Raw genomic sequence first — 27,156 nt, forward strand, 5'->3', positions numbered from 1 at the left:
GGTCTGATTTTGGGTATTTGCATTCAGTAGGCCAGGAGGAGGCAGGGAATCTCTCTGTTTAATCATCTCTGCCCAGCTGATCAGGATGCAGAGTCAGGTCTGGAAACCCCTGGAAACCATTCACCAGGCAGCCATCCTGTGCTATGTCAAATTATCTGTCCTTTTCTAAGGACGCTTCTTATTTATAGTGGATAAATCATCATCCCTCTTTCCAACCACTAACTGTACAAATCTACCAGGGGAAGTGGGGTTGGGCACCAAAGTCTGTCCCCTCCCTCTCTTGAGGAGGTCTCTCTCTGAATCTCCAGGGTTCTGGGGAACCCAGGGGAAATCTGGTCAGATTAAAATACATAAAATGGGAACACCTATCTAAAATGAAATCTACTTTATTCTCCTAGGACATGGTTAGAAGAGAAACCTCCCAGGTCCTGGAAAACACAAAATGAGCTTCTGACATCACCTCAGACTGAAAGAGGCGCCCGATACCGTCAAGTCGGGGGTGGCTTCAGTTCAGACTCGGTGGCAGTGACGACAGTTTGGCTGGCTCCGGTGACTTTGCTGGGAGGGTTAAGTTTGAGCAACGGTTTCGATCACAGACCTGTTTCTTGGATTTCCCATTGCTCCCGGAGATGCTTCCTGTTGCCGTGGGTCCTTGGACCCGTGTGGGAACGGTGGTGGGGAACACTCCGGGCTAAGAGATGTCTCTCTAACAGTGTCTCTGTGTCTTAGGAGCCTGTGTTTCTAATACAGCACCTAACTGCTCGGGCCTCGGCCCTGGTGTGACCCTGGAAAGCCCGGCGGCCGCACACAGCCCAACCCTCTGAGCAGAAAATGCCCTACAGGAAAAGCAGCTTCAGTGAAGGGCTAGAGATGCGTGGATTGGGCTCCCTTTTTTTTTTCCCCCTTTTCCCCCTGGGATTGTGTTTACTGGAGTATGCCGGGGGGGGGGGGGGGGCCAATGTGCTCCCAGACGACACTAATCACCCCCAGAAAGTCAGCAGCTCTCAGCACCCGACATCCGACTTCCTGAAGCTCAATTAGTTGGGCCTGGACAGCACCCCTCTGGCTGCCACTACCACTCAGAAGCCGCATTTTCCAGATTGTCTTGATTTCCCCAAATATTTTGGGTCCACGCCTAACTGCCACTCAACCCCAGGCCTTAGAATTGAGCCTGGCATTTCATATCCTTTGCCAGTTTTCAAAATAAATCTTGCCTCTGGAGACAAATATTGGCCTCCCTGAGAAACTTGGGTCTGGCTTAGCTGCACTTTTCTCAGGCAGGAGTCCGGAAGATCAACAGCGAGCAGCATGTTTCACAATCCTTCAGCGGGCTGGGGCACCATCCTGTCTTTCTGAGCACTGTGGCATGAGGGGGACGCTGTCTAGGAGAGGCTACGGGACTTAGCCCCTGCAGCAGCGGGGAGGGGGTACTGGTGAGAGCCGGTGTGTCCCACACCTGGGCTCCAGCTGTAGACTCGCGGAAGCTAGACTTGCCATCACTGGTTTGAACACCTTCCCCCGTTCAAGTTTCTTCTCTGGCTACTGATAATGAGCCCAAAGGAAAGGCCTTCCTGACCCAGCAGACCTCTCCGTTTATTTGGTTACTGATTTACAGATATAAAACGAACGGCCTGGGAAGAGGAACCCGGAATCAACCGCCTTAATATGTACTGATTCATTTAGTAATTCACATTCCACAAACATGCACTGAGCCTCTGTCACGTGCCAGGTTCCACGGAGGAAAACGAAGGCGGAGACGCCACGGGGCTGCCTGCAAGGTGTTTCTAGCCTGGGAAGGAGGGGTTCAAGGGCAGATGGACAAATGCAGCCTGCAGGGGAGTGATTCCAGCTTTCGTGGGAATGTCAGGATGGAGGAAATTAAGGGAGAGCTGGGTGTTTCCTGGGAGAGACGGTGTTTGAGCTGGGCTAAAGGACGGGTGGGAGTCGAGGAGGAAAGGGCACCCGGGGTTCTGACTGATGTTACCAGAGCCCGCTGAGTACAGGCTGATTTTTTTTTTAGGTACAGGTGTCCCCTGCTTTTTGAAAGTTCGAGTGACACCACTTCGCTTTTACAAAAAGAGCTACTATATTGGTAGCTAACCGAAAGAAATCCGAGGAGGGTTTTCGCTTCTATGAATAAAGGTGAAAAGCAAAATGGTGTTCAGCATTGGGTTTTCATAGGGACCTCGTGCAGCCAAGCAGCGGCGGGGGTGGGGGGGTAGGGGGGTGGGGGGTGGGAGGGGGAGCACCGACCTGCTCCTTCCTTGGAAACCACATTCAGCAGGAAGCCACCAGAGCCTCGAACTGTGTCTGCGAGCATCTGTGCTTTATCTCGATTTATTTTGTGCGTCCATAGCAAGACAGGGATCTAAGATATCAAAAAAGCCTAAGAGGTGATTTTCTGGGTCTGGGAGCGCTCAAAAATTTCTTCCATATGAAGTAATGGTAACTGTCTTGGCTTTGCACCACCTCTGCCTACGAAGGGTTTCGGAGGGACACTCTGCTTCCGGACAGAGGGGGCGCATGGCGGGGGATGCTGCCTATAGGTAGAGGATGGAGTGGGGGATGGAAGAATGCACTTGAGTCTGGCGGAAACCACCCTTAGCATTTGCCCCCTTTGCATTTCCCTGTGTTGTCCCTGACCATCCCATATGCCGAGGACACGTGGGGCCCGCCTCCTGAGGGCCCTTGGACCACCACATAGGGATGAAATCATGTCCAGCCCCACTGCCGATGCCCCTGGAGGAGGGAGTGGGTAGAGCATGGGTGAGGGAAACCTCGGGAGAGGACAGGGGAGTGGGGTGGCTGGTGAAGAGTGTGGCCCTTGACCCCTGGCAAGCACAAGCAAAGAGGTTCCCACAGTGACCAGGTCTCAGGGAGACAGGGAGGGCGGGGGCAGCCATTTTGAAGAAAGGAGCCAGGCAGGTGTGCCAGGCCGGGGCTTGACCTAGGTGGGTGGCCTGGGTGTTCCCACCCTTCATGTGTGGTCCGTCCTCTGGGAACACGGATTCCTCAGATCGCCGCCCTTGCAGGGGGGGACGCCAGGGCCAGGGCTGGCAGTGGGTGGCAAGCCAGTCCGTACACTGAAGAGCGCGGGAGCGGAAGCAAGCTGTGGGGAGCCGCTGGCCGGAGCCGGCTTTCCTGCGGCCGCGAAAGCGGCCACGCGGGGAACTGTGCGATGCCAGGTGACCGGCTCAACCTGCTTCCTTGTCTTTCTCTTTTTCGGTGACAGCTCTCTTAGGGGCCGTTTAAAAAAAAAATGAATTCAATTAAGTGTTCCCAGTAGAGCAGCAAGGCTTAGAGTCTGCAAAATGTAAAGCGGGAGCAAAATGTTGGTGTTCAGATGGGAACCGCATCGTTGCCAAGGAAGCCGAGTCTTGCCTGTTGCGGAATGGTGGCCGTACGGGGGAGGAAAGGGAGATGGGATTCTTTTGTTGGCCCCAACCAGCACCAATTTGTCCTGACTCGGCTGTGTTTCTAATCACGTCTAACTCAGAAAGAATGCCTCAGCCGCTCAAACCCAGACCCGGAGAGATTGCTTTCAGGCCTGAGAAGCTGGCCCCTGCTGCACCCCCAAGTACGGTCCAGCACAGAAACAACCTCACATGTGCTGCACGCTGCTGTGCAGGTCATGGAGCAAAGCACAGCCTTCTTCTACCGCTGGGGAGAGACTCTGCAAACAGCCATGGGGGGAGACGGAGAGGCCAGCACAAAGCGGGAGCAAAGATGGTGAGCAGGGTTCTCGAGTCTCTGTGTCATGTAAGCATAATGACCAACAGAAAGATGTAAAAGAAAAAAGACCGAGGCAACAAGAAAGAAATGGACACTTGTCTCTAGGATTTTTCAGAAGACAAAGAGATAAAACTCCATGTTCTATCAAGGTATAATCTGAAATTATAATTTTTACCTGTGAGTCTTGAGAAAAAAAGTCCATGAATTCAAGGATAGGAGTCAAAGGATAAAGGTATTCATTCAGTCTAGGAAACTAAGGTACAAAAAGGAGTGGCTGAAAGACAGCTAATCTCTCTTGGGACTTAGGGACAACTAGAATTTTTCAGAGAAACATTTGTGTCTTTGTGTGATGACCCTCTAAGTTATATTAATGTCACTGAGTGTGCTTCCTTCTTTGAACTGGCTGCTAGGAAGCTCAGAACCATATTTGTGTTCCGTGTTATGTTGTGCTGTGCTACTTTCAGGACTAACAATATCTTCCAGGCAGAGTCACTGAAAGGAACAGAAACAGTAAGGTGGGGAGGGGAAATTTATTCAAAATAGCTGTTATTGTTGTCATTGCCCAAAATTTTAAGAAGAAATTTTTCCTAATGGATTTATTACCTGCAGAAGGGGAAATGACTTTATGTTCATGTCATTGAAACTGTGGGGGAGGAGTCATTTTAAAGCTTCTAATGAACCAGTAATGATCAGTAAAGATTTGTTCTATAACACCCGTCAGTAATTAAAGTGGGAAGAGATAATAACACTGATAGTCCCGATATTTAGTGGGTCAACACTAAACCTTTCAGAATCTTATTTTTTCACATCTTATTGATCTTCCTTCTGGTTTTTTTCTTTAAAACCAAAACCACTTTCTGCTTCAAATATTTAAAAAAATCACCCCAAATTTCCTTTTTGAAATAATTATATATTTTTAAAAAGCTTTTCAAGTAATCATCAGCTGTTAGACATTCTTCCTTTCTGTTCTGGTGGCTTCTCCCCTGCTTCTGAAGCCATACAGTTAACCGGGTAGCCCCTGACTTAGTTCTGATTCACATAAACATATGTATGTGTATTGTGTAATTGCAAAAGTAATATAAGGTAACATAGTATATAATACAGTATGGGCTGGCTCTCAGAAGACACACTGGTCAGCAGACTTCCTGCAAAAGAGCAGGTGCGTGGACCCTCAGTGCAGAGGGGAGGGGTGCTGGGAGGTCAGGGAGGCAGCAATGGGGCCCCATCGGCTCTGTCACTGGGCTCTGTGAGTGGGCTGCTGCCAGCATGTTTGTCCTCATTCTCCTCTCACTCCTCTTCTTTGTATCTAGGTTTCAGGGACATTGTGTGCCTCATTCCGCAGCCTCTATATCACCTTTGTCTTGTGACTGTGGCCGCGGGTCAGTCCACATTGCAGCATAGTGCTAGAACTTAGGACCGAAGTGGACTTGAGGCAGGAATTTTCTAGCCACACTGCTAGAAACTGTTAGAAACTGCTGTTTCTGGATGAAACCTATGAGGAGGCTTGCTACTGGGGTCTGGGCAGAAGTGGATTAACGAACGGTGCAGTTAGAGAAGCTTAATCATCAGGGCTTCTCACTCTCATGAATTTCTTCTGAGTCTCTACACCTAATTTTTTTAATATATTTTTTAGATTTTATTTATTTATTTGACAGAGATCACAAGTAGGCAGAGAGGCAGGCAGAGAGAGAGATGGGGAAGCAAGCTCCCTGCTGAGCAGAGAGCCCAATGTGGGGCTCGTTCCCAGGGCCCGGAGATCATGAGATCATGACCTGAGCCGAAGGCAGAGGCTCAACCCACTGAGCCACCCAGGCACCCCCTTACACCTAATTTTGTACTCATAATTACATATTCTTTTCAAATTTTATAATTGTCAGAGTTCCATGAAACCAGTATCGGCCTCTGAATCTGGGGTTATATTTTTTGTTCCCCAATAAAACTAAGAGACATACAAGAAGAAGCCATACCCTTTCTTTTCTGTTTGGGATGACTTGAAGGGATGTGATGGTTGGGGCTGCAGCAGCCATCTTGCAACCCTGAAGAGAAAGCCAAAAGAATGGCAGAAGAGCTGACTCGGGGTCTTGATATGACTGATATGATTGACCTGCTGGATGAATGTCAACTTCTAGTTATATAAGGTAACAAGACTTCATTATTTAAGGCACATGTATTCAAGTGATAACGAGGAGCATCTTGATGATACCTCCAGATCCCCCGCCAGTGTGTTTTAGTCACTCCCTGGAAAAACATGCATCTCCTTGCTGGATGTGCTACTGCTAAGACTCTTACCTTCCAAAAAGCACTCAAAGCTAGAGCAGCTTTCCTGGTGCTCATCCCACCCTACTGGAGGCTCTGGGGCCTCTCCTACTGGAATGGAGATGGCATCTCATTAGTTGTGCCATGTCTTTGGCTTTGCCACTTTTCCCATCTAAGACGGCTTTCCCATAAATTACTCCAAATCACCTCAATCGCCCCCTCCTACCATGAACCAGCTTCTCAGTGCACTTGATTTCAGCTAAATATGAGAAAGGAAACAGGAGAGGCACATAATCATCCTAAGAAATGAGTGCCAGCTACCCAGACTGACCCTCATCATCTCTTTGCTTTGAACAAGTCAAAGTCTTTCAACCAGAATTTCCTAAACTGAGAAACTTACAAAATGCAAGCCCTGTTGAGTGACTTGGGAAAGCTGGCTTTCCGGAACACAGCCGTGTACACACCTAGCCAGGTGACATAATCGACTGCCCATGTGTTCATGCAAAGCTGTGAGCAAACCATTGTGCATGAAAATCCTGGGAGCCCAGAATAATCTCACCCCGGGAAAACATCAAACGGTGTGCTAGAATGAAGAAAGAAGCATGAGGAGGCAGAGGGACCTTCATGGAAATTTACGCTCACATGGTGTGGAAGCCAAAGTCCACTGCTTCGGTGGGCCCCGCTGGGTCTCAGGACTGTGCGGACTGACAGCTCTGTCCGGGTCTGTTCTGTTTCCTTGGTGACCAGATGCTCCTCTTTGCAAGCACGCAGGAATGACTCAGTCCTCCTCAATGACCCGATTCCACTCATTTTTCCACACGTAGGTCCCTAGACTTCCATCCATTTGCCTGATCCGCGTTTCTGCTGATCCTCTCTCTGGCAGATAAATGCTAGTCCTAGGCCTTAGATCTCATCGGCGTGGACCAACGACCCCCAGGTGCCAATACCTGCCATTCTCTTTCACCCTGCAGGCTGGTCTGTTTGAGAGAGGTCTCCAGACTCGGCTAGGATAAGCCACGCCCTCTCCGGGTGCTGATTCTAGATCAGCCTTGACCCCGGCTCCCCTGAAGGCCGGGGCGGGGCACACCAGCCCGCAATCCGAGGTTGATCAGAGAGCCCGCTGAGCTGGCCGTCAAGGCAGGCAGGCTGGAGCTGCTGAAGTCCCTTTTGTGCGAGGCAATGAGGTTTGGAGCCCAAATGCAAGGTAATCTCTACAAAATCCAGTGGGGAACCTGGATCTCTGCCCTTGTCAAACATTTCTCTTAAAGGTGAAAGCAAAGCTGAGCATCTCCTGGATTTCCACTGCCCTGAAGCAACGGCTTTGGTTCATGGTAATTGTTGCACTTTAAACTGAATCGGTTAGATTGTAAGCCTGGGTAATTGAGTTAAGGGCAGTTTGTTAAAATGTCGTGAGTCTGGAGCCACGAAGTCTGAACAGTGGCTTTGGGTCCACATCTGCCGTTGTGTGTCTACAAAGTCACCAGATCAAGGCGACTTGGGCCTCTAAAGATGGGAGTAAGGCCATGAAGGGCACTTAAGTGAAAACAAAATCTTTAATGTGCAAAAGCCGAGTAATTACTTACCTTTGGGTGTTTGACAGAATTTGTATAATGAACATATTGTGGTGATTTTATAATTACCTCAGTTATGAACCATCCTTCGTCAGCCACTAAGGTCAAAGGAGAGACAAATTTCCCTTTCTTGTAGTAGAACCTGTTCGGTATGGCTTCTTTCTCGTAGACAGTCATGTGTTCCACTGTTCTCAGTCTGTCATATATCTGCAGAGAGAACAAGAGTCAGCAGTTGGCATTCTCTTTCTTAGCCATATGTGAATATGTACAGCACGTGGAAGAGAGGGAGAAATTTACAGACCAAAGAAATGACCAAAGCACCTGATACGTTTGACTACATAAGAATGAGGAACTTCTGTATGTCTCAGAAAACAAGGTGGGCTGAAGATCCACACATCCTGTGACCTAAAAAGTTAGCCATGAGGGACCTAGCAAGAACCCTTCACACTCGTGCACCGGGAGACACAGAGAGGGACATAGACTGCAGACGGGAACAGCCCAAATGCCCAGCAACCATGGAAGGCAGAAATGACTCATGAGGTTCTCTGGGGGAAATACTATACAGCAACGAACAGGGACAGATTACAGCTCCACAGGGCACCTGCCATCACCTCAGGAATCTCAGTTTGAGAAGACAGAATGAGCAAGTTGCAGAAGAATACAGACAGGATTATTATTATTATTATTATTATTTGAGGTTTGAATAACTATAAAACTAAAGAACATATGCAGTAAAACTATAAGGAGAATTATGGAAATGATAACTTAATACTTTTCAATATTATATAATAATTTGCCTACTCAACAGTTAATAAACAAATTTTGAAAGCTTGTCTATGTCAAAAACTCTATAACAAAATTAAAAGGCAAATGAGGGGGCGCCTGGGTGGCTCAGTGGGTTAAGCCTCTGTCTTTCAGCTCGGGTCATGGTCTCAGGATCCTGGGATCGAGTCCCGAGTCGGGCTCTCTGCTCAGCAGGGAGTCTGCTTCCTCCTCTCTCTCTCTCACTCTGCCTGCCTCTCTGCCTACTTGTGATCTCTCTCTGTGTGTCAAATAAGTAAATAAAATCTTAAAAAGAAAAAGGCAAATGAGGAATTGGTCTGCCTAATGTTAAATGTAACTAAGATCAAAGAAAGGGGATTTGTCCTTTGACTTGACCTAGAGCACATCTTATCTGCACCTGAATCTTAAAAGTATTAGTCATCTGTCTGCATTACACTGCTAATTTCATGATGAGGGGTGTAAACTCTGCACATATTTCCAATATCTACCAGCCACTTAAATATTTATCGCTGGCATTGAAATCAATGGACTGATGTTGACTCACTGGCCCTTAGTCTAAGGACGCCCATCTTTCTGGGTAGAGGCGAATATAAAATTGAGCTTTTCAGCTCACTTCTGGAGAATAATTAGCCTTGAGGCTTAAAGCAGAGCGTTTCTGATGACCCCACGAGTGATGATTTCCTACTTGAGAAAATCCATCGTTCTTAAGGGAAGTAGGACGCATCTGCAGCCAGATTTCAGATTTGTGAAAAATCCGATGACACACACCGGGTCGCACAAACTGTTGTGCCCTTCACATGATGAACTGTCACCCAAACACAGCCCCCACTCTGGAATAATCTACCAACTGCTTCAGGCGGCTCGAAGCCACCTGCCTAGAACATTGCATTGGAAGAAGCTCTTCCAGCTCGTAAACTGCCGACGCTCAGGCACTCCAGAGGCAGCCCGTCCCCCGAGCGCCAAGCTGGAGACGGAGATCATCTTCCTCGCCAAGGAAACCACTTCTTTGCAAGAAGCCATTTTCTGGGGGGCCTGCCAATGTGTAGAGCATTCCTCCTGGCTCCATACTGAGGGATTTCACAAGCTGCTGTACAAATGGTCAGCACCTCCGCTTCCTGACCACGGAACTTGAGAAAAAGGGGCAACCACCTAGGAAATGGGACAAGGCTGGGGAGGAGCGGCACTGTTGGCAACTGTGTTGCTCCAACCCCAGATGGACAGATCTCAGACTTTGATATGGGAGTGGGCAGGAGGAGGTCGAAAGGACCAGGCGAGAGACGCTGGCCTCCCGCGGGCTGTGCCCATCCATACCAGTGAGCTTCCACTGTCAGCCACAGTCATGCCATGAGGATGGGTGGAGGCATCAGGCTCCTAGGCCAGTTCCTGGCACCCTGGGGTTGGCACTGCCACGGACAGCAGTCTGAGCCTTCCCCAAGGAAGTGACCCGCCTCCTGGTCCAGAGCACGAAGTGTTCTCTGGGAGCGGGTGGAAGTCCCAGAGCTTGCCCTAGAATGTGACAAGGCAACATGGGGTGAAGCAGGAGGCCAAGATGCTGCTTGTCCCTTATTTTCTCATCATGATTTGCCAAGTACTGCAGATAATTATGGTTCGGAGAGAAGGGTGAGAAACGTCTCGCCATCTCAGAGTGCTGAGCAGGACAGTGTGTGTGGGGAGCACCCCCTTGGAAATGCCCCCCTGCAATGGTGATCACTGTAATAAGTGGCACATATGTCGTCCTTGAGGTGGGTCCAGCATGGTTCTGTGGGTTTCTAGCAGCCCAGGAGGACAGCTCTGATGGCATCGGCACCCACGTGGACTCGGAAGAAAAGCAGAGGGGCTGGGTCAGAGAGCCGTGGGTTACAGGTCCGTGATCGGGCGGGGATTTGCACCCAAGCAGCGTGCCTCCTTAGATAAGGAGCTGACCTTTGACACGCACAGCCTCAGCCCCTGTTCATTCATCACCTTCGTATCTCCAGTTCCCTGATGAAAACAGATCAGACGGGCAGCTTTGCTCCAAAGAGCATTCTCTGCATGCATCCGCTCTCCCCCAGGTTTGCCTGGGAAGTGCCGCATTTCGGCCAATAAGAACACAGCCCTACTAACTGCTAAGAGCTTAACATGCCAAGCACCGCACATCCTTTATCTCATTTAATTTCCACCAACATCTATGGAGCAGAGTCCATCACACCCATTTCAGAGAAGAGAAGACACACATGGGAGGAGGGGGCAGCTTGGCAGAGGTCAAGGGAGCGCGAGGTAGATCACGTGCCCTGGGCAGCCCAGCAGCTCCTGGCATAGATCCCTGCTTTAGCGCTGAAGCACCAGGGCAAAGATCAAGTGTGGAGCCATGGGAAGGGGGCGTGTTACACCCCATCCCCCTCTCAGACCCCCCCCCCCATTCTTCTCCCTCCCATCACGAAGCTTCTTGCCTCAGAGTGCTTCCCAGGGGCTGGCCAGAGGCTCACGACGGGCCCTCGGTCCTTCACTTGCTGCAGGTCGTTGAGGCTGATGTACTTATTCAGCTCGATCACTTTGTCCTTCCAGAAAATGTCGGTCATCCCATGATCTGAGAAGATGATGACATTGAGGTGCTCCTGAAGCTCCCGCTCCTGTGGGCGGACAAAGGCCATCAGGACAGTGACCCGGCAGAGACGCGCTCACTCTGGCAGGTCTTATAAACCCTAAGTTATGGGGGCAAGGATCCTTCCTCACTCAGAGACTGAATCATCTCCTCCTCTGCCCTGATGAGACTGGCTGGACGTCACCGTAGAATCACCCAGAGGGGGGCAACGCGAGAGCACACTCCCCTTTCCAGAAGTGCTAGAAATCATCCCTCCTGGGCTGGAGCCCTTTGAGCTACTTTGTCTGATCTCCTCTCCTTTGGCTCTTTCAGCAGACCTGTGTGCTAAGATGGGAGCTGTCACTCCCCCATTCCACAAACGTGGAAAATAAAGCCCAGGAAAGCTTTACCTTGTTGAGCATCAGCAGGCAAGGGGGTGGCAGGCTCAGGGACAGAACCCAGGTCTGGTCTCCACGCCCGCGTGGACCTGGTTCACAGACTTACTAGGTTTGGTAAAGGACCGCGCTGGCTAACAAGCCAGGTAGGACGCCAATCCGGCCATTTCGGTCCTGCTGGGCCGGTTGTAAAGCAAGGGATCCCCTGGTGTCTGAGGAGGGTTGTGTGAAGAAAAGAGCCCCATCCCAGCCTGGTGCTGGCCTCATCCGCCAGGACCAGCGAGAAGGAGGACGCTGAGGGCTTATGACAGCCAGTGAGGCAGGAAGAAACCGACAAGAGGGGAGCTCAGCCTCACGTTCCTTGTCGCCGGTTACCTGGATCCACTTGGTCATGTAGCTGAGGACGGTGTCCACAGCCTTCAGGGCGTCTTTCCGCTGAGGCGACGAGGGGCCATAGTGGTGGCCTTCCACATCAATGCGCTCATAGTATATGGCTGCCAGGTCCGCCCGGCCACTCCTGGAGGGAGCAGAGTGAGAGGGACGCGGGTCAGGGAGGCCCTCAGCAGCTTTCTCCCTCTCCAACCAGCAGTCCTCTATGAAAACCCTGGGGTCCCCAGACCCCTGGCCTGTGGGCCAGGCAAAGCTGACACCTTAAAGCGAACACGGTGATTGCCAAGGAAGAAACATGACCGCTGCATCTGGGCCTGACAATGCTGAGCTCCTTGGTGCAACAGTCCGGGAGCATGGTCAGGGTACATCTGTGCTCTGGGCTCGTGTGGCATCGCTCGTCATGCCCCAAGAGCTGGAGGGGGCAGTAACAGGCAGGGGACAGTTCTCGTAGCTCTACTCTACCACCCGTTGTTGTCATAAGATCAGAACAACTAGAGGCAGTCATTTGAATCACGACTGTTCGATTATTGCTGGACCTAAAGGAGTTATCTAAATACGACAGCAGACTGTGTTCAACCCTGGCAAGAAGAGAGTAAGCTTTTCTAGCACGGCCTGGGGGAGGCAAACAGGTCAGCGTCCAGGGACTGCTGTCAGCAGACACTGACGTGAAGTTGACCCTTCATAGAGGAAATGAATCGTCAGCTCCAGTGTGAACATAGAGTGAATTCTAACAGTGACCACACTTCTGTGGGTCCCAGGGAGACCCTGGCTCTGGAAAAACTCTCCCTCTTGGCCAGAGTGCTGATAATACTGATAATGGCAGAGTACTAATAATCCAAGCCCTTGATGCTAGGCTAAGAATGACCAGGAACCAGTGATCTCAATTGGAGTAGGAGGCCTGCAGAGTCAGGGAGGGGAGAAAAATGTGGTGTGAGGTACCTCCCTCCCTCACACAGTGGTTTCCACCGCCACCCCCCCCGCCAAGCTTTGCCCACGACTCCCCCCTAAGCACCCAAATGAAACAGTGATCCTGCTGATGGTGACGCTAATGATGGGAGAAGTTACAGTGACTGACAGAAGTTGAAGCCATGCAGAGGAAATTCAAGCTAATTCCTCTGCTTGCACTTCACAAAAGCTAATAATTAATACTCTTGGTGGATTGCCTTATTTCTCCAGAAGAGCCAGAGTTTAAGGGCACACACACCAATGAGATGGCATGGTGTCTCCCAATGAGTCTGCCCCAACACTTGGAACACGAGCAGTAAAAGAACGTGTGACCTCAGAGCCTGCTGTGCCTTGGGTCTTGCAATCCACAGAGGAGGGAAAATTGCCTCCCGGACGTTCAGAGAGTGTGGTTTGCACGGCCAGAGTTAAAAACAGCTCCCACGCCTCCTCCAGGTCTCAGGGGAGATGGTGCCTCTCCCAGGAAGCTGGCTCTGGTGCCCAGGCTCAGCTGGGCAGCCCCCCGGGTACCCCTGCGGCTCTCCAGGCTCATCTCCTGGTAAACGCTCTTCCATGCTGGGCTGTAGTTGCCTCTTGATGACTCTAAGCTGTGAAGCTCTCTGGGGGGATGGCGATTCATGCTCTATTGTAGCTCAGTTGTAGCCTACTGCATTTGGCATACAGTTGGTGCTCTATAACGGTTGAAAGTCTACTAATAGTAAGTGCTCAATAAATGACAGTTCCTCTTGGTCAGGCACTATGTTGAAGGCTTTTCCTTCATTATTTAATCCTCGCAGCAACCGTTTAGGATAGGAATGCATTGAACAGAGAGCTCAGTACAGTTGCCTGCATTACACAGCCAGGGAGAGATGGAACTAGGACTCAAACCTGCATTGGGCTGACTACAAAACCTGGACCACAACCACTAAGAACTCAACGGCCCACCCTAATGGAGCAGCATTCGGCTTATTCTTCTTGTGGAAATGGTCCTTACTGTCTTATAAGAATTTCACCCTTCTTGATGGATAATGCGCCATGTCTGTGGGTTGGATTGTCTCGGATTTCCGGAACTACTATGTGAAGCGTCCCTCCGGAAACGCATTTGTACATTTTGCAGATGGGGAAATAGGCCAGAAAGGATTCTAGGACTTACTCAAGGCCTCACAGAGACATAGCTAGACCTGGAAACGTGAATCTCCAAGATCAGACCATTCTACCAGCCCGGGCTTTTGAAAGTTCGTGTCTACTCCTTTCACTACACGGGGGATGGTTTTCAGACAATGTCGCACCTAGCGTCTTCCTTCATTATGGTCCTGCTTGCCACGAGGGCATGCCCTTTAATGATGCTGTGACGTTCTACGCTTTCCCTGAGGGGCACTTCATTTATGTGTTTGAGGGGACATTCATTTCAAGTTAAGTGAAATTGCTGTTCAGGTGTTTTCTTTTTTTAGAACACAGCAAACCGGCCTTTCCTTAACAAATACCATTACCACCCTCCTCCGCAACCCGGACCGGGTCAGGTGTTTTTCAAAAGTGATATTATCATTATTCATACTCGCTAAAGTGTGAATGACTCACCCATCTATAGATGGCAGAGAACAAAAAGTCACCGCAAGGCCCGCAAGGGTGTGGGCGGCGGATAAAATGTCTCGCCAGGAAATGGCACTTGCATACACATCCCTAAACTGCTGTGAGGTCTGTGTTGGTTACATGGATAAACTAATGGACGCGATGCAACCTTCCAGAAAATCTTGCTCTCAGATGAGCCTCAGCCTTTACATGCTTTATGCACTTGCACGTGTAGCTGCCCGGATGTGCAGGTTCACACAGGGTATCCCGGGTTCAAGTGTGCGCGCTTCCAGTGTGGGGCTTGCACGGGGGAAACTTGCACAAACGGGCTGACAGTTGCTTTCAATTTCAATGACATGCTTTTAGGTCACTGCAACGCAGATACTTCCCCTGAACGCAGTAGACCCTCGGCTAGTCTCCTGCAGGCTCTGCGCCGTACCCACAAATCTCTGTGTGATCGGGAAGCCAATGTCACAGATTCACCTGATGACTTCCTTTGAAGGAGCTGTCGACCCCAGGTGCCAGGAACACTGGAGTTTGGATGCGGGCGAGTCAGGGATTTATGCGGGCACCTTTGGAAAAGATTTCCAGGTTGGAGCTCCGTTGATTCGTTAGGGACCCAAGTCTTCGAGGGCTGAGAGCTCTTGCCTGTTTGTAGTTTAGTGCACAGACTCTTGGTCGGCACTGTTTTCCACATGGATCTGGTCTCCATCACGGGTCAGCTCATTTGTAATGGAGCAGTTGGGTGAGGAGCGATGGGTGGAAATGCCTGCAGACCTCTTGTTGGCCGTTTATAATTTATAGCTTTAGGGGGTCCAGGAACCGAGCCTAAGGACATGTGGCTGTCGGCCCAGTACTTGAGAGCTGCAAGGAGCCCCCAACCCTAGGGTCTCAGAGACACCCAGGTCCCCCATCATCTTAAGATGCTGTCCAGATCTCTTTTCAGTGTAAAAGTTCATAACCTCACATCCATTTTCCTGACTGAAGTGAGTTGGAAAGAGAAGACTTAGGGAGAGAGAAATGGGGGGCAATTCAAAGGGATGGTTGAAGTTATCAATTGTTAAGAAAAATGATCCAAAACTTAGAAATTAGGGCCCCAAAACAGCTGCCTGTCATGCCTGTGTCCTAAAAGACAGGTGTCTAATAAAGTTACTTATGGGTCACCAGATTTTATGACCCACTCGAGCCCAGACTGTGTAAATTTAGCTGTTAATCTGTAGGAAGCCAGTAAGATGAAGGTTATTTTCCCTGATGGAGAAAGCAGTCTCAAAGATCATGGTCTGGTTGTCCTCTAAGTTGGGAAGCATTTTTGGCTTTTCATGATAATCGTATGCCATCATCCTCTATCATTCTTTTCCTTCACACATGTGTTTCTCACATTCTCCATTCAAGCAGCCGGGTCATCCCCGGGTCCCCTCAAAAATAAAATGATTTGAACTTGGGCATAATTCTCATATATGTATGTACTGAGCACATGACAGAAGTTAGTTTTGTAGACAACACTTGGATAGGGCATTGGAATTACACATATCTGGGTTCAAAGATGGGAACCTTGCAATGCGGGTGGTCTCGAGAACAGCAGAAATATCTGGAAACCTCGACGTGCCGTGTGAAAGACGTCCACAGAGGACTACACTGGGTACGAAACAAGCCGATGTCTGTAAAGTGCTTGACACACAGCAATAGGGAGGCAACGGGAAGGGGATGACTTCCATTTCTCTCTTCCTTCCAGATGCGGCTAGATGGTGTCAGCCTGTGTGCTGAGCCCCCTCCCTTAGAGTCCACGGGGAGGAGGGACAAAGGCCAGGACATTTGCACCAGCTGGCCCTGTGGTCTGTGGAAAGAACCGTCTCATCATCCGTCCATTCCTTTATGGTCACCAGCAGCCACTGACGTTCTGGGATCCTAATGAATTCCTCTGGAGCTATTTTCCATGGCCTGGAGCTTGACAATGGACGGGGGCTGTGTCCACTGCCCCCATGGCCCAGTTGTTACTTGACGAATCCTTTCGAGAGGCTGCATCAGGCGTCTCCTAGGGGCAGTCTCCTGGCCCCTCCAGGCCGTCAGGGCTGCCTGTGGCTGCCCCCACCCCTGTAACCCCCAGATGAGCTACTCATGCCCCTTTTCCTGCCTGACAAAGCATGACTAGCCTACAAACAGAACTTCCAGGAGGAAGTTCTAAGTGATGTGATGGCAAACAGCTTCCTGTTGTGGCTGTGTGGGTGGGGGAATCACTTCGCTGTCCCCGTGTGTGGGGTCATGGCACCTAACATGCCTGTGACCGAGGCCGTGTACTGCTGGACATGGCAAACAGCAGGCAGACCACAATGGCTGCTAGTCCACCTCAGGCCCTCATGAGCCCTGGACCCAGGACAGTCCCACAGGGGTGACTTGGAAGGAGCCATCCCCTCCAGCCTCTCCATCTGATTGGGTTTTGGGGCACTTCAGAGGTATGGGTGCAGACCGGAAGAAGAGCTGCAACGTTGACTTTGAAACGTCCAGGCGCTTCTCGCTCAGACCTGGGCTCCGGCTCCACCACCTGCTAGCTGTGGGTGACCCAAGGCAACGAACGTAACTTTGGGAGAGTCAGCGGGCTCTTTGTAAGAGGGGGAAGACAACACCTGAGCAGTCCAGTAGGTGTGACAGCAGAATGGGTGAATGGCAATGGCACCTCTGACACAATGCTAGCCGGTGGGTGTTGAAGGCATGAATTCTCTTCACCTTCTCCTTCCCTCTAGGCTAGAGGTTGTCTAGGTGCTGAGGTAGCATCTACTGTGGATATGACTTGGGTCAACAAAGCTTTATGAGGCCTGGAAGGCAATGCCCAGATCAAACATGGAAATGGGACTCGCCCTTCCTACAGAACCGTGCAGCCTCTTGGCTGAGCTGGACCCTTTGCTGAAACGCTGTCCGTAGGTCAATCTTAACTGCCTTCTGTAAAAACGTATCTATCCTCTATCCCATTCTCTCTGCCTCTCAGACTAAGAGCAGAGCAGACAGAGACACTCTGAAAGCAGTACTGATCAGGAAAAATGTGTGTGTGCCTGTGTTTGCACACTCGTGTGAACTCTAAGCACTCTTCAAATGATAGCTAGGAATTTTGAGACAGAGCTGAGCCGAAACCAAGAGGTAAGCTATGGAGTCCAAAGTTTGCTCCTAGTTCGCGGGCCATCTGATGGAAAGATAAATAGTTAATATGTCTTTGCCTAACACACAGAGCAAAAGAATTCATTATTCCTTTGAGTTGCATTCTTACAAGAAAAAGTTGCTATATATAAAGTGGTCTTAGCTGTGTTGGCCCACCAGTGTCAATTCTTTCTTCTACTTTGTGAGAAGGTAATGAGACATGTTCTGAAAACACATAGGTTAGGAGCGCTTGGATGGCTCAGTCAGCTAAGGGTCGGACTCTTGGTTTCAGCTCAGGTCATGATCTCAGGGTCGTGTGATCAAGCCCCATGTCGGGCTCCATGGAACCTGCTTAAGATTCTCTCTCTCCCTCTCCCTCTACCCCTCATGTACCTGCTCTAAATCAATCAGTCAATCAATCTGTGTAGGTTGGTTAAAGGAGGTTCCTTCTTTTTCTTTGCAAGAGAGCCTAGCTCATCTTACTGCTTTCCACAGGCAATAGGTATCATCTGGCCTATTGTCTTTCTTCCTTTTTTCTCTCCGTCTCATTTCAAGCCCTGACTAGTTTTAGAAATGGTGGCTCTCCAGCTTTCCAACCACTATTCACAGGGGCCCTTTCTGGTGACCCTGTTAACTTTGACAGTATGAAGACCCCACAAGACAATTGCACTGGCCTGATTCCATCCTGCCTAGGCCTTCACTGCCCAACTGCAGAAGCATCGTTCCCTGGTAGATCACGTGCATGCCATCCTCTGGAGTTCAAGGCCTTTCATATAGACTACAGTGTGAATGGTGCCAATTGAACAATGTGGTGGCTGGCATCAGGTCACACCAGGTAGAGGCCTAGCCCAGGGCCAGCTTCTTGGGCCTGCAGTTCTTGGTAGCCTTTTCTGTCCAGGGGAGCCCAATGCCTTTGCTAAACACACACACACACACACACACACACACACACACACACACACACACCACTAATCCTTCCCCTTTCTAAATGCTGTGCCCTAAGGTAAAGATGTTGTTCCCCAGTGTTCCAGAGCTTTGCCATGTTGCTTGAAAAGGGAAAAAGTAAAACATCTCTAGAAACAGAGAAGCAGAACTTTCTCTAGGAGCCAGAGATCAGCACTCGTTTCTCCAGCATGCCGCGATGCCTCAGGACGAGGAAGCCTGCTTGGATGGGCCAGCTAGCCGGCACTGGCTAACCTGAGGCTGCTGGGTCTGTGTGCCTCCCCACCTGCTGAATCAGTGGGTTGGATACAGTGAGGGACCATTCGGCTGTCAAGGCAAGATGAATGTGAAAATGATTACACTCCCAGAGTGTTGGGTTCTTTGGAGGTATCTGTATGACAACTATGTTCTAAATGTTCATATTTAGCGTGGCCACAGTCTGTAGGGGCAGCCAGCTTTTTGGTTATGTTGGAAACAGCACTGTATGGACACAGAGCTATTCCAGAATTCTAGCTCTGCTCATCTGCTGTGCATGTAGTACCCTGCTGCTTTGCACAAACTAGTTTGTAACATGATATTCCAGGCCATCACATGTGTGTGTGGTTTTCTAGCACTTGTGGGCAAGGAAAAGAAAGCAGAGTAGGTAGGAGGCAGGATCATATAACACACATGATTTGCAAACCATATGTTGAAGAATATTTATTCAATAGTTAATAATATTTATTTAAAGTTCATTCCAGACCCTGTCCCTTCCCTCTTCCCTCCAGAAAAAAAAAAAAAAAAAACAACTAAACTTTAAAATTTGTTACATCTCAGTTTTAAAGTATTTCAAACCTATTTTTTCTCCAATCTGTCAGAGCCTAAATCTTCCTGTGCCTCAAAGCAACCCCCCTTGGTAGGTTTCATGGAAGTGGAATTATTCTAAGAAGCAGTGAAGGGAGGGGTGTTGTTTTCTCCTTGTACAGTTCTGTGGGGGTGACTGGTGCTCCCCGCAATGTTTGGGGTGGTGATGGCGAGAATGGGATTCATAACTGGTCAGTTCTATACCTGGGGCAATCTCAGCTATGGGCCAATTCATGCGGTTTCCGCTGGTGAGTTGTACGCAGTGCCTAGGATATGGTGGCCCTTGGAGTCTGCCCAGCTTGAAAACCAGGCTCTTTCTCCTGGGAGGATAACGGTCCCTGCCTGGTGTCCAAACTGAATGCTATGGGTCTTCTGCCTTGAAGCTACCCAGGACACCCACTCAGCAGCCAAGGTGACTGCAAATCCTGTCCTGGAAATGAGAGAGCTCCCAACACCCATGGCCTCTTGGTTGCTGATTACTCAGGTACAGCCCACCTGGTCTCCCATTTTGACTTCCACATCTAGCGACGTCTGAGACTGCCTTGAGGCTTTCTCCTGACCTTTCTTGTTGATCAGATTCTCTGACAGACTCTTGTGTGCTATTGTAGACACCATTAATGATTTCTGCATTTTTAAAGCTCTGTGTCATTGTTCCATGTGGGAGGAATAAAAGGCTCTATCTTCTAATGTGCTAACATGTTTCACACATTGCCAAGAAGTGGGAGAGCAGGCAATTTTTTCAAATTTACTTCCCCAAAGAGCCACCCTTTTAACCAAATAATGACATTTTCTGAAATTCAAGCATTCCCTAAATCTTAACTAGAGAGATGTTGACCTTCATATTGCTTCTCTATGGTCCGTCAACGTAAAGAAGAAAGTCTCAAACCCTTTGGGACTTTCTTGCTCTCGATTCAACATTTATGAAGAGTGCCCCTACCTAAAAGGGCTCACTCACAATTACTTTCTGGTAGCAGTTAACGGTCAACACGCAAGAGGTTAACCACCTCTTGGAGACATTACTCCACCTGTATCAAACCTTCTTAATTCACTTTAGCATTCATTAGTGGTCCTGGAAATAATGAAGAACAATGATTGGCTGAAACTTTGGGACACTTACTTGAGGGAGTCAAGAGCATCGCTCACAGCATTGGCAAAATTGTTATCTGTCGGGACGTTTTTATATTCTAGGCAGTAAGTAGGTCTGACCCCAAGAATCTCCACCTCACAGCCTAAGAAGGGAAAAGATGGTAAATGGTTACTTTCTTTAATAATTAAGGTAGGTTTTTGAGCTTATTTCAGGAAGCAAACACCATTAGTCAAAATAAAATCTTGGTTCATTTTCATGAAATAAAAGAACTTACTGCTGATAAGTGGCATGTTTAACTGCAATTTTGTTTAACTGGAGCAGAGGTTCTCAAATGTCGTTCCTATGGGACACGGGTGTCCCATAACAGGGACCAGCAAAAATTGGTTAATATTGGTCTTTCCCAACTTGAAACAAAATGAATTCATACACAGAAAGCTCTCAATTAAAACTTTTTTCCATAGAATTTTTTCATAACTGCTAAGTCTTCTAGTGTGTCTTTGTCTATTCTAAAATCAAGTATTAGATAGTATCTGATTAGTTCTGGAATAAAAAAAATAAATATTTCTGTAGTCTAACTGGACTTAGAAATACCACACCAAATTAGCAAGCCTAAAAATCACTGAATTAAAGCAAGGATCTGAGACATGTCTTTGCCTCTCCCAAAATGAAGGAAAAGAATTTTTTTAAAAGATTTTATTTATTTATTTCAGATGGAGAGAGCACACGAGCGGGGTGCGGGGAGAGGAGAAGGTGGGGAAGAGAAGAGGGATAGGGACAAGCAGACTCCATGTTGAGCACAAAGCTGGGCATGGGGCTTGATCCCATGAGCCTGAGATCATGACCTGAGCCAAAATCAAGAGTCAGAGGCCAAACTGACTAAGCCACCCAGTACCCCAAAACAAAGTAAAAGAATTAAGGGCATTCAGATGTTAGGAGTTACTACGGCCTCAGCTTCACTGCCCCAGACTCATGGACAAGTAGAAGTATTTGCTCTGAGGAAGAGATACCCAACCTTATTATCGAACTATAGGGCAGGAGAGGGATGAACAAGTCTCAGTTTAAGTTCGTTGACTATTACTGGGCATCTACTATGAACTAGTCACTGTGGTCAGACATAGCAGAAACAAAAATGTGTCAGTCAGGGTCTCTATCCTAGAGCATTTGGGAATCTAGTCTAGTGGGAGGAGACCTTTGGGAAAAAAGTGTAACATATGAAGTTTAAAATGAGGTGCAAGGCAACAGCTCATTAGAGGCTGGGGACAGAACATCAGAGGGGAGAGGGATCTTCCAAGCTGCAGAAAGCTGAGGACAATACTGGAGAGAAAAAGAACTCAGTGATTCAAAAAGTAGGTAACGTAAACTTTCCACGTAAAGACAAAAGAGTTCGCCACTGGACAAATTCCAAGGACTGATAAAGGGATAATCGTTATCTTCCCTCATGACATTTGAAACTAGTGGCAAAGTAAATCTAACTAAAGCTTCAAAATCCCCCAGACCAAGCTCAACTACAGATTAGATTGACTTAGCCTCCACCCTAAAGGCCTAACATAGGAAGAGGCATGAATTTTTCTCAGGGGAAATATCATTTGTTACACCTTCTACTGTTCTTTTTCACATAATGTTTGGCATATAATAAAAAATCATGAGGTGTACTAAGAAGTAATAAAATGTGCCTCCTAATCAAGAGAAAAATATTCAACAGAACCAGGTCCACAGATGACACAAATGTTGGCCAGAAAGGGTAAACATATAAGAAATTTCTTTAAGAGATTATTGACTATTTAAGGCAAAATTAAAAACAATATATTATGGGATTTACAATATATGCATAAGTAAAATAGATGACAATAAGAATATAAGGAATGTATAAGCAGATAAACGGCATTATAAAATTTAAAAACTCTAATTTCATTGTGAAGTAATATAGTATTAATTCAGGGTAGAACGTGAAAGAGCTAAAGATGCATGTTGGTATGTCTAGAGTAACCTTTAGAAAAAAAAAACAATAAAATCTGAAATCAATACAAGAGAAAACCAACTATACTAGTTTCAAAATAAATGTGAATGGATTAAACTCTGAAAGAATGTGAAGATGAAACAAACAAAATCCAACTATAAAATACTTTTAAAATTTACACTTGATATAAAATGACACAGAAATTTTACATATAAAAGAGTGGATGAAACCCACCCCCTGAACCAAAAAAAACACCCCAAAGGTAGTCTCAAAAACCTGAAATAGCTATAAATCCACATTAACAGTTAAGAAGGTGTGTGCTTGTTAGGAGGGGAGATCTTAAAAGTTCTCATCATAAGAAAGAATAATTTATGACTATGTGTGGTAGGGAACATTAACTAGACTTATTGTGATAATTATTTCACATCATTTCTCGGCCTTTTGGCTAAGATCAAGCGTGATAATTATTTCACCATATATATGTCAAATGATTTTGTTGTATACCTGAAAAAATACAATTTTAATATAATTTTATCTCAATAAAAATAAATAAAAAGAATGGGTATGATTGTTTACATATCATTAACATACATTCTAACTGGTGTAAGGTGGTATCTCAATGTGGTTTTGATTTGAATCTCCCTGATGGCTAATGATGATGAATATTTTTCATGTGTCTGTTAGCCATTTGTATGTCTTCTTTGGAGAAGTGTCTGTTTATGTCTTCTGCCCATTTTTTGACGTGATTATCTGTTTTGTCTGTGTTGAGTTTGAGTAGATCTTGGATATCAGCCCTTTGTCTGTACTGTCATTTGCAAATATCTTCTTCCATTCCGTGGGTTGCCTCTTTGTTTTGTTGACTGTTTCCTTTGCTGTGCAGAAGCTTTTGATCTTGATGAAGTCCCAAACAACACACACACAGTAGTATTGGGAAAATAAGGTGCAAATTTGCAATCTTGGTGGAATATTTTAATGACAACTTAAGAAATAAAGAATAAATGATGTATAAGATATAGCTACATAAAGATATAAAGGATTTGATTTTTTTAAACTTAAATTCAACTAATTAACATTTAATGTATTATTAGTTTCAGAGGTAGAGGTCAATGATTCATCAGTCTTATATAATACCCAGTGCTCATTACAACACATACCCTCCCCAATGTCCATCACCTAGTTACCCAACCCATGCCCCCTTCCCCTCCAGCAACCCTGTTTGTTTCCTTTGATTAAGAGTCTCTTATAGTTTGTCTCCCTCTCTGATTTCATCTTTATTTAAAGATATAGAGGATTTGAACGTTACTAACAATACACTGGATTCAAGAGATATTGAAAATTTTACTATTACAGAATATTCAATATTATCAAACCAAAGAGAAAAGTTGATCGTATTCCAGTCCACAAAGAAAATCTCAATAACTTCCAAAAAGCAGAAATTTTATAGGCCACCATGCATATTATCTGACCTCAGGCAATAAAATTAGGGATTAATCGTAACAGTTAACTAAATATAAACCCACTGCTTATAAATGAAAAAGAAACCCCTTATGTAACTTGATGTAAAGAGGAAATGAGACTTTCACTGATGCACTAGATATTAACTACGGTGAAAATTCTCCTTTTCGAAACTTCACGGGATGCATTTTCATTTAGGTCGGAAGCAAATCAGGAATGTTGCCATCCCTGCTGCAATTTATTATGGTTATAAAACTTCTTATCAAGGCAGTTAACAAGAAAAGGAAATAAAAAAATGAGTGTTGGAAACCAGAAGGCATGCCTGAAGAGCTCATCTACAGGAACTTTTTTTTTTTCTAGGGGTACCTGGGTGACTCAGTGGGTTAAGCCTCTGCCTTTGCCTTTGAGCCCTGCATGGGGCTCTCTGCTCAGCAGGGAGCCTGCTTCTCTCTCTCTCTCTGTCGGCCTCTCTGCCTACTTGTGATCTCTCTGTCAAATAAATAAATAAAATCTTAAAAAAGGAAAAAAAAAACGTTTTTTCTATAACTTGTGGCAAAATACTCATATTGCTTCATGAAACAGTACAGAAACACAGCAGATACAAAAGTTTCACCAAACTATGAACAATGCAGGCTCATATTTCCTTGTTCTATTCTATTCTGTTTTGTTTTGTTTTTTTTTTTTAATACTGATTAGCAATCCATAGATTGCTTTCACTGTCCTCTATGGATCAAGTCTTATGTTTGGAAAACATATACATATGTGTGAATTCCTGAGTCCCTCTCGTTCTTTGAGAATAATGTTGTTAGGTGATATTTACACAATTTTTATTGTATGCATGCTTCCCCTAGGCAAACCACTTCTAGGAACATATTCTAAGAAAGTTGTATATGTAAGCATCTTTATTACGCTCTCCACTGAGCAGGGAGCCCCATGTGGGTCTCAATCCTGGGGCCCTGGGATCATGACCTGAGCCAAAGACAGACATGTAACCGACTAAGCCACCCAAGCATCCCATCATTTTTATAAATATGGAGTCTGCTTCAGATTCTCTTTCCCTCTCCCTCTGCCTCTCCTCATGCTCTCTGTCTCTCAAATAAATAGATAAATCTTTTTTTAAAAAGAGTATCTGAACTTTACTCTTAGCCTATTTGCCTGCTCTTGCCTATTTTGTGTTCATTTTTGCAGTTTTAAAATGTCCATATTTAATGGTGTAAATCTTCCAGTTTTATTCATTTGACTCAAGATTGTTTTTGCTATTCTTGAACCTGAATTTCCATATAAATTTTAGAATTGACCTGTCAATTCACACACACACACATAAACACAAGCTGCTAAAATTTTGATTGGGATTATACTGAATCTATAGATCAACTTTGGGAAAGTTGATGTAATATTAAGATTTCCAGCTCATTAACATAATATATGCCTCCACTTTTTAAGGTCTTTTTACATTTCTCTAAATAATTTTCCAAGTAAAGTTCTCAAGCTATTTTTGTTAGATTTATTCCTTTATTTTTTTGTGTTTTGATTCTATTGTAAATAATACTGGTCTTATTTTTTTTTAAGATTTTATTTATTTATTGACACAGACTGAGGGAGAGAGGGAGATGTGCACAAGCAGAGGCAGCAGCAGGCAGAGGGAGAGGCAGGCTTCCCGGTAAATAGAGATCCCGACATGGGGCTCGATCCCAGGACTTTGGGATCATGACCCAAGCTGAAACCAGATACTCAACTGACTGAGCCACCCAGCCACCCTAATGATATTGGTTTTTAAATTTCATTTTCTACGTTTTTGTTCCTAGTATATATAAATACAATAGTTTTAAAATATTGATCTTCTATCAATAGACTTATCTCATTAACTCTAAACATAAATTCTTTTGGATTTTTAGAGTCACCTAGAATAATGATGATTTTTTTTCTTCTTTTTGTTTTATTTTTACCCCTGCCCTCCCCCACCACATCCCCCAACTGGATAGGACCTCTAAATATAATTCTGAATGGAAGTTATGGTAGGAGGTATCCTTGTCTCATTCTTGAACCCATTTACTATCAACTATTATGTTTAGCTATAGGGTTATTGGTAGTTAGTCTTTTTCAGATTAAGGAGGTATTTTACTAGTTACCCAAGTCCATTCTAATAAATTCCAGTTTTGTTTCACCTAGAGTTTTTTTTTATGAATGTTTGTTGATATTTATCAAATAGTTTTTATGTATCTACTAAGATGATCAATTTTTTTTAAATTTTATTGTTGCTGTTGTGAATTACATTGATAGATTTTAAAATATGAAACCTATCTTTTATTCCTGCAATAAACCCAATTTGGTTAGCATATATTATTCTATTTATATATTGATTGATTCAGTTTACAAATATTTTGTTTAGAATTTTTACATCTCTGTTCATGAAAAAAGTTCCTATAATTTAACTTTCTTTTGCTATTCTTGCCACATTTCAGTATCAACCTTGTACTGACCTCATTATGGATGTGATTAATCATTATACATTCTCTGAAAGAGTTTGTGTAAGATTGGTGTTACTTCTCCCTCACAAGTTTGAAAACTTCACTAGTGGAGGCATCTAATACTGGGACATTCTACTTTTATTTATTTTTTATTATTGTTTTTAAAGATTTTATTTATTTATTTGGGGAGAAAGAGAGAACCAAGCTGGGTGAAGAGCAGAGGGAAAGGGAGAAGCAGACTCCCTGCAGAGCAAGGAGTCCAACACTGGACTTGATCCCAGGACCCTGGGATCATGACCTGAGCCAAAGGCAGATGCTTAACTGACTAAGTCACCCAGGCACCCCTAGGAAAGGCTTTAAAGATTTAATTTTAAAATATATATAAAAGTATTCCAATTTTCTATTTCTTTTTGTCCATTTGGTAATTTTTCTCCAGAAATCTATTTCATTTACATTTTCAAATACATTGGCATAATATTTTTCATAATATTATTTTGCTGGCTTTTTAATGCCTATAGTTTCCATATTGATGTTCCCTTTTCCATTTTATTATTGGTTATTTGTGTCTTCTCTTTTTATTCCTTGATAAGTCTTGTCAAGGTTTCACCCATATTAGTTTTTTCTTTTTTTTAAAGATTTTATTTACCTGTTTATTTATTTAGAGATAGACAGTGCAAGCTGGGGGGAGAAATGGAGGGAGAGAGACAAGCAGACTCTGTGCTGAGCGCTGAGCCCAACATGGAGCTTGATCCCTTGACCCTGAGATCACGACCTGAGCCAAATCACGACCTGAGTCAGACAACTGACTGAGCCATCCAAGCACCCCTCATTTTTTCCTAGTAACAAATGTGGCCTTATCAATCCCCTCGCTCATATGTTTGCTTTCTACTTCATTTCTGTTCTTATTGTTATTATTGCCTTTTTTCCATTTGGTGGAATTTAATTTTCTTTGAGATGAAGACAGATTATTGATTTTCAGCCATTATTTTTATCTACATATGCAAGTATGAGTATTCATACTTGCGTATGTAGATATATATATATTGAGCTTTCAGCTCAAATGACCTTAGCTTGAAAATA

At 45.8% G+C, this 27,156-nt stretch overlaps 1 protein-coding gene across 1 annotated transcript in view; it reads right to left on the reverse strand.

Annotated features, from left to right (window-relative positions):
- Positions 1-27,156, reverse strand: part of LOC111144569 (ectonucleotide pyrophosphatase/phosphodiesterase 6) — a 108,056-nt gene that overhangs the window by 12,161 nt on the left and 68,739 nt on the right. Inside the window, exons 3-6 of the mRNA XM_022498911.1 lie at positions 20,227-20,338; positions 11,673-11,814; positions 10,772-10,951; positions 7,629-7,766 (exon numbers count right to left, since the gene is read on the reverse strand). Coding sequence (XP_022354619.1) covers positions 7,629-7,766; positions 10,772-10,951; positions 11,673-11,814; positions 20,227-20,338 — 572 coding nt within the window. The remainder of the gene's footprint in view (positions 1-7,628; positions 7,767-10,771; positions 10,952-11,672; positions 11,815-20,226; positions 20,339-27,156) is intronic.

The sequence above is a fragment of the Enhydra lutris genome, unplaced genomic scaffold, assembly GCF_002288905.1.
Source record: "Enhydra lutris kenyoni isolate GAN:26980312 unplaced genomic scaffold, ASM228890v2 scaffoldscaffold11, whole genome shotgun sequence".
Taxonomy (NCBI): domain Eukaryota; kingdom Metazoa; phylum Chordata; class Mammalia; order Carnivora; family Mustelidae; genus Enhydra; species Enhydra lutris.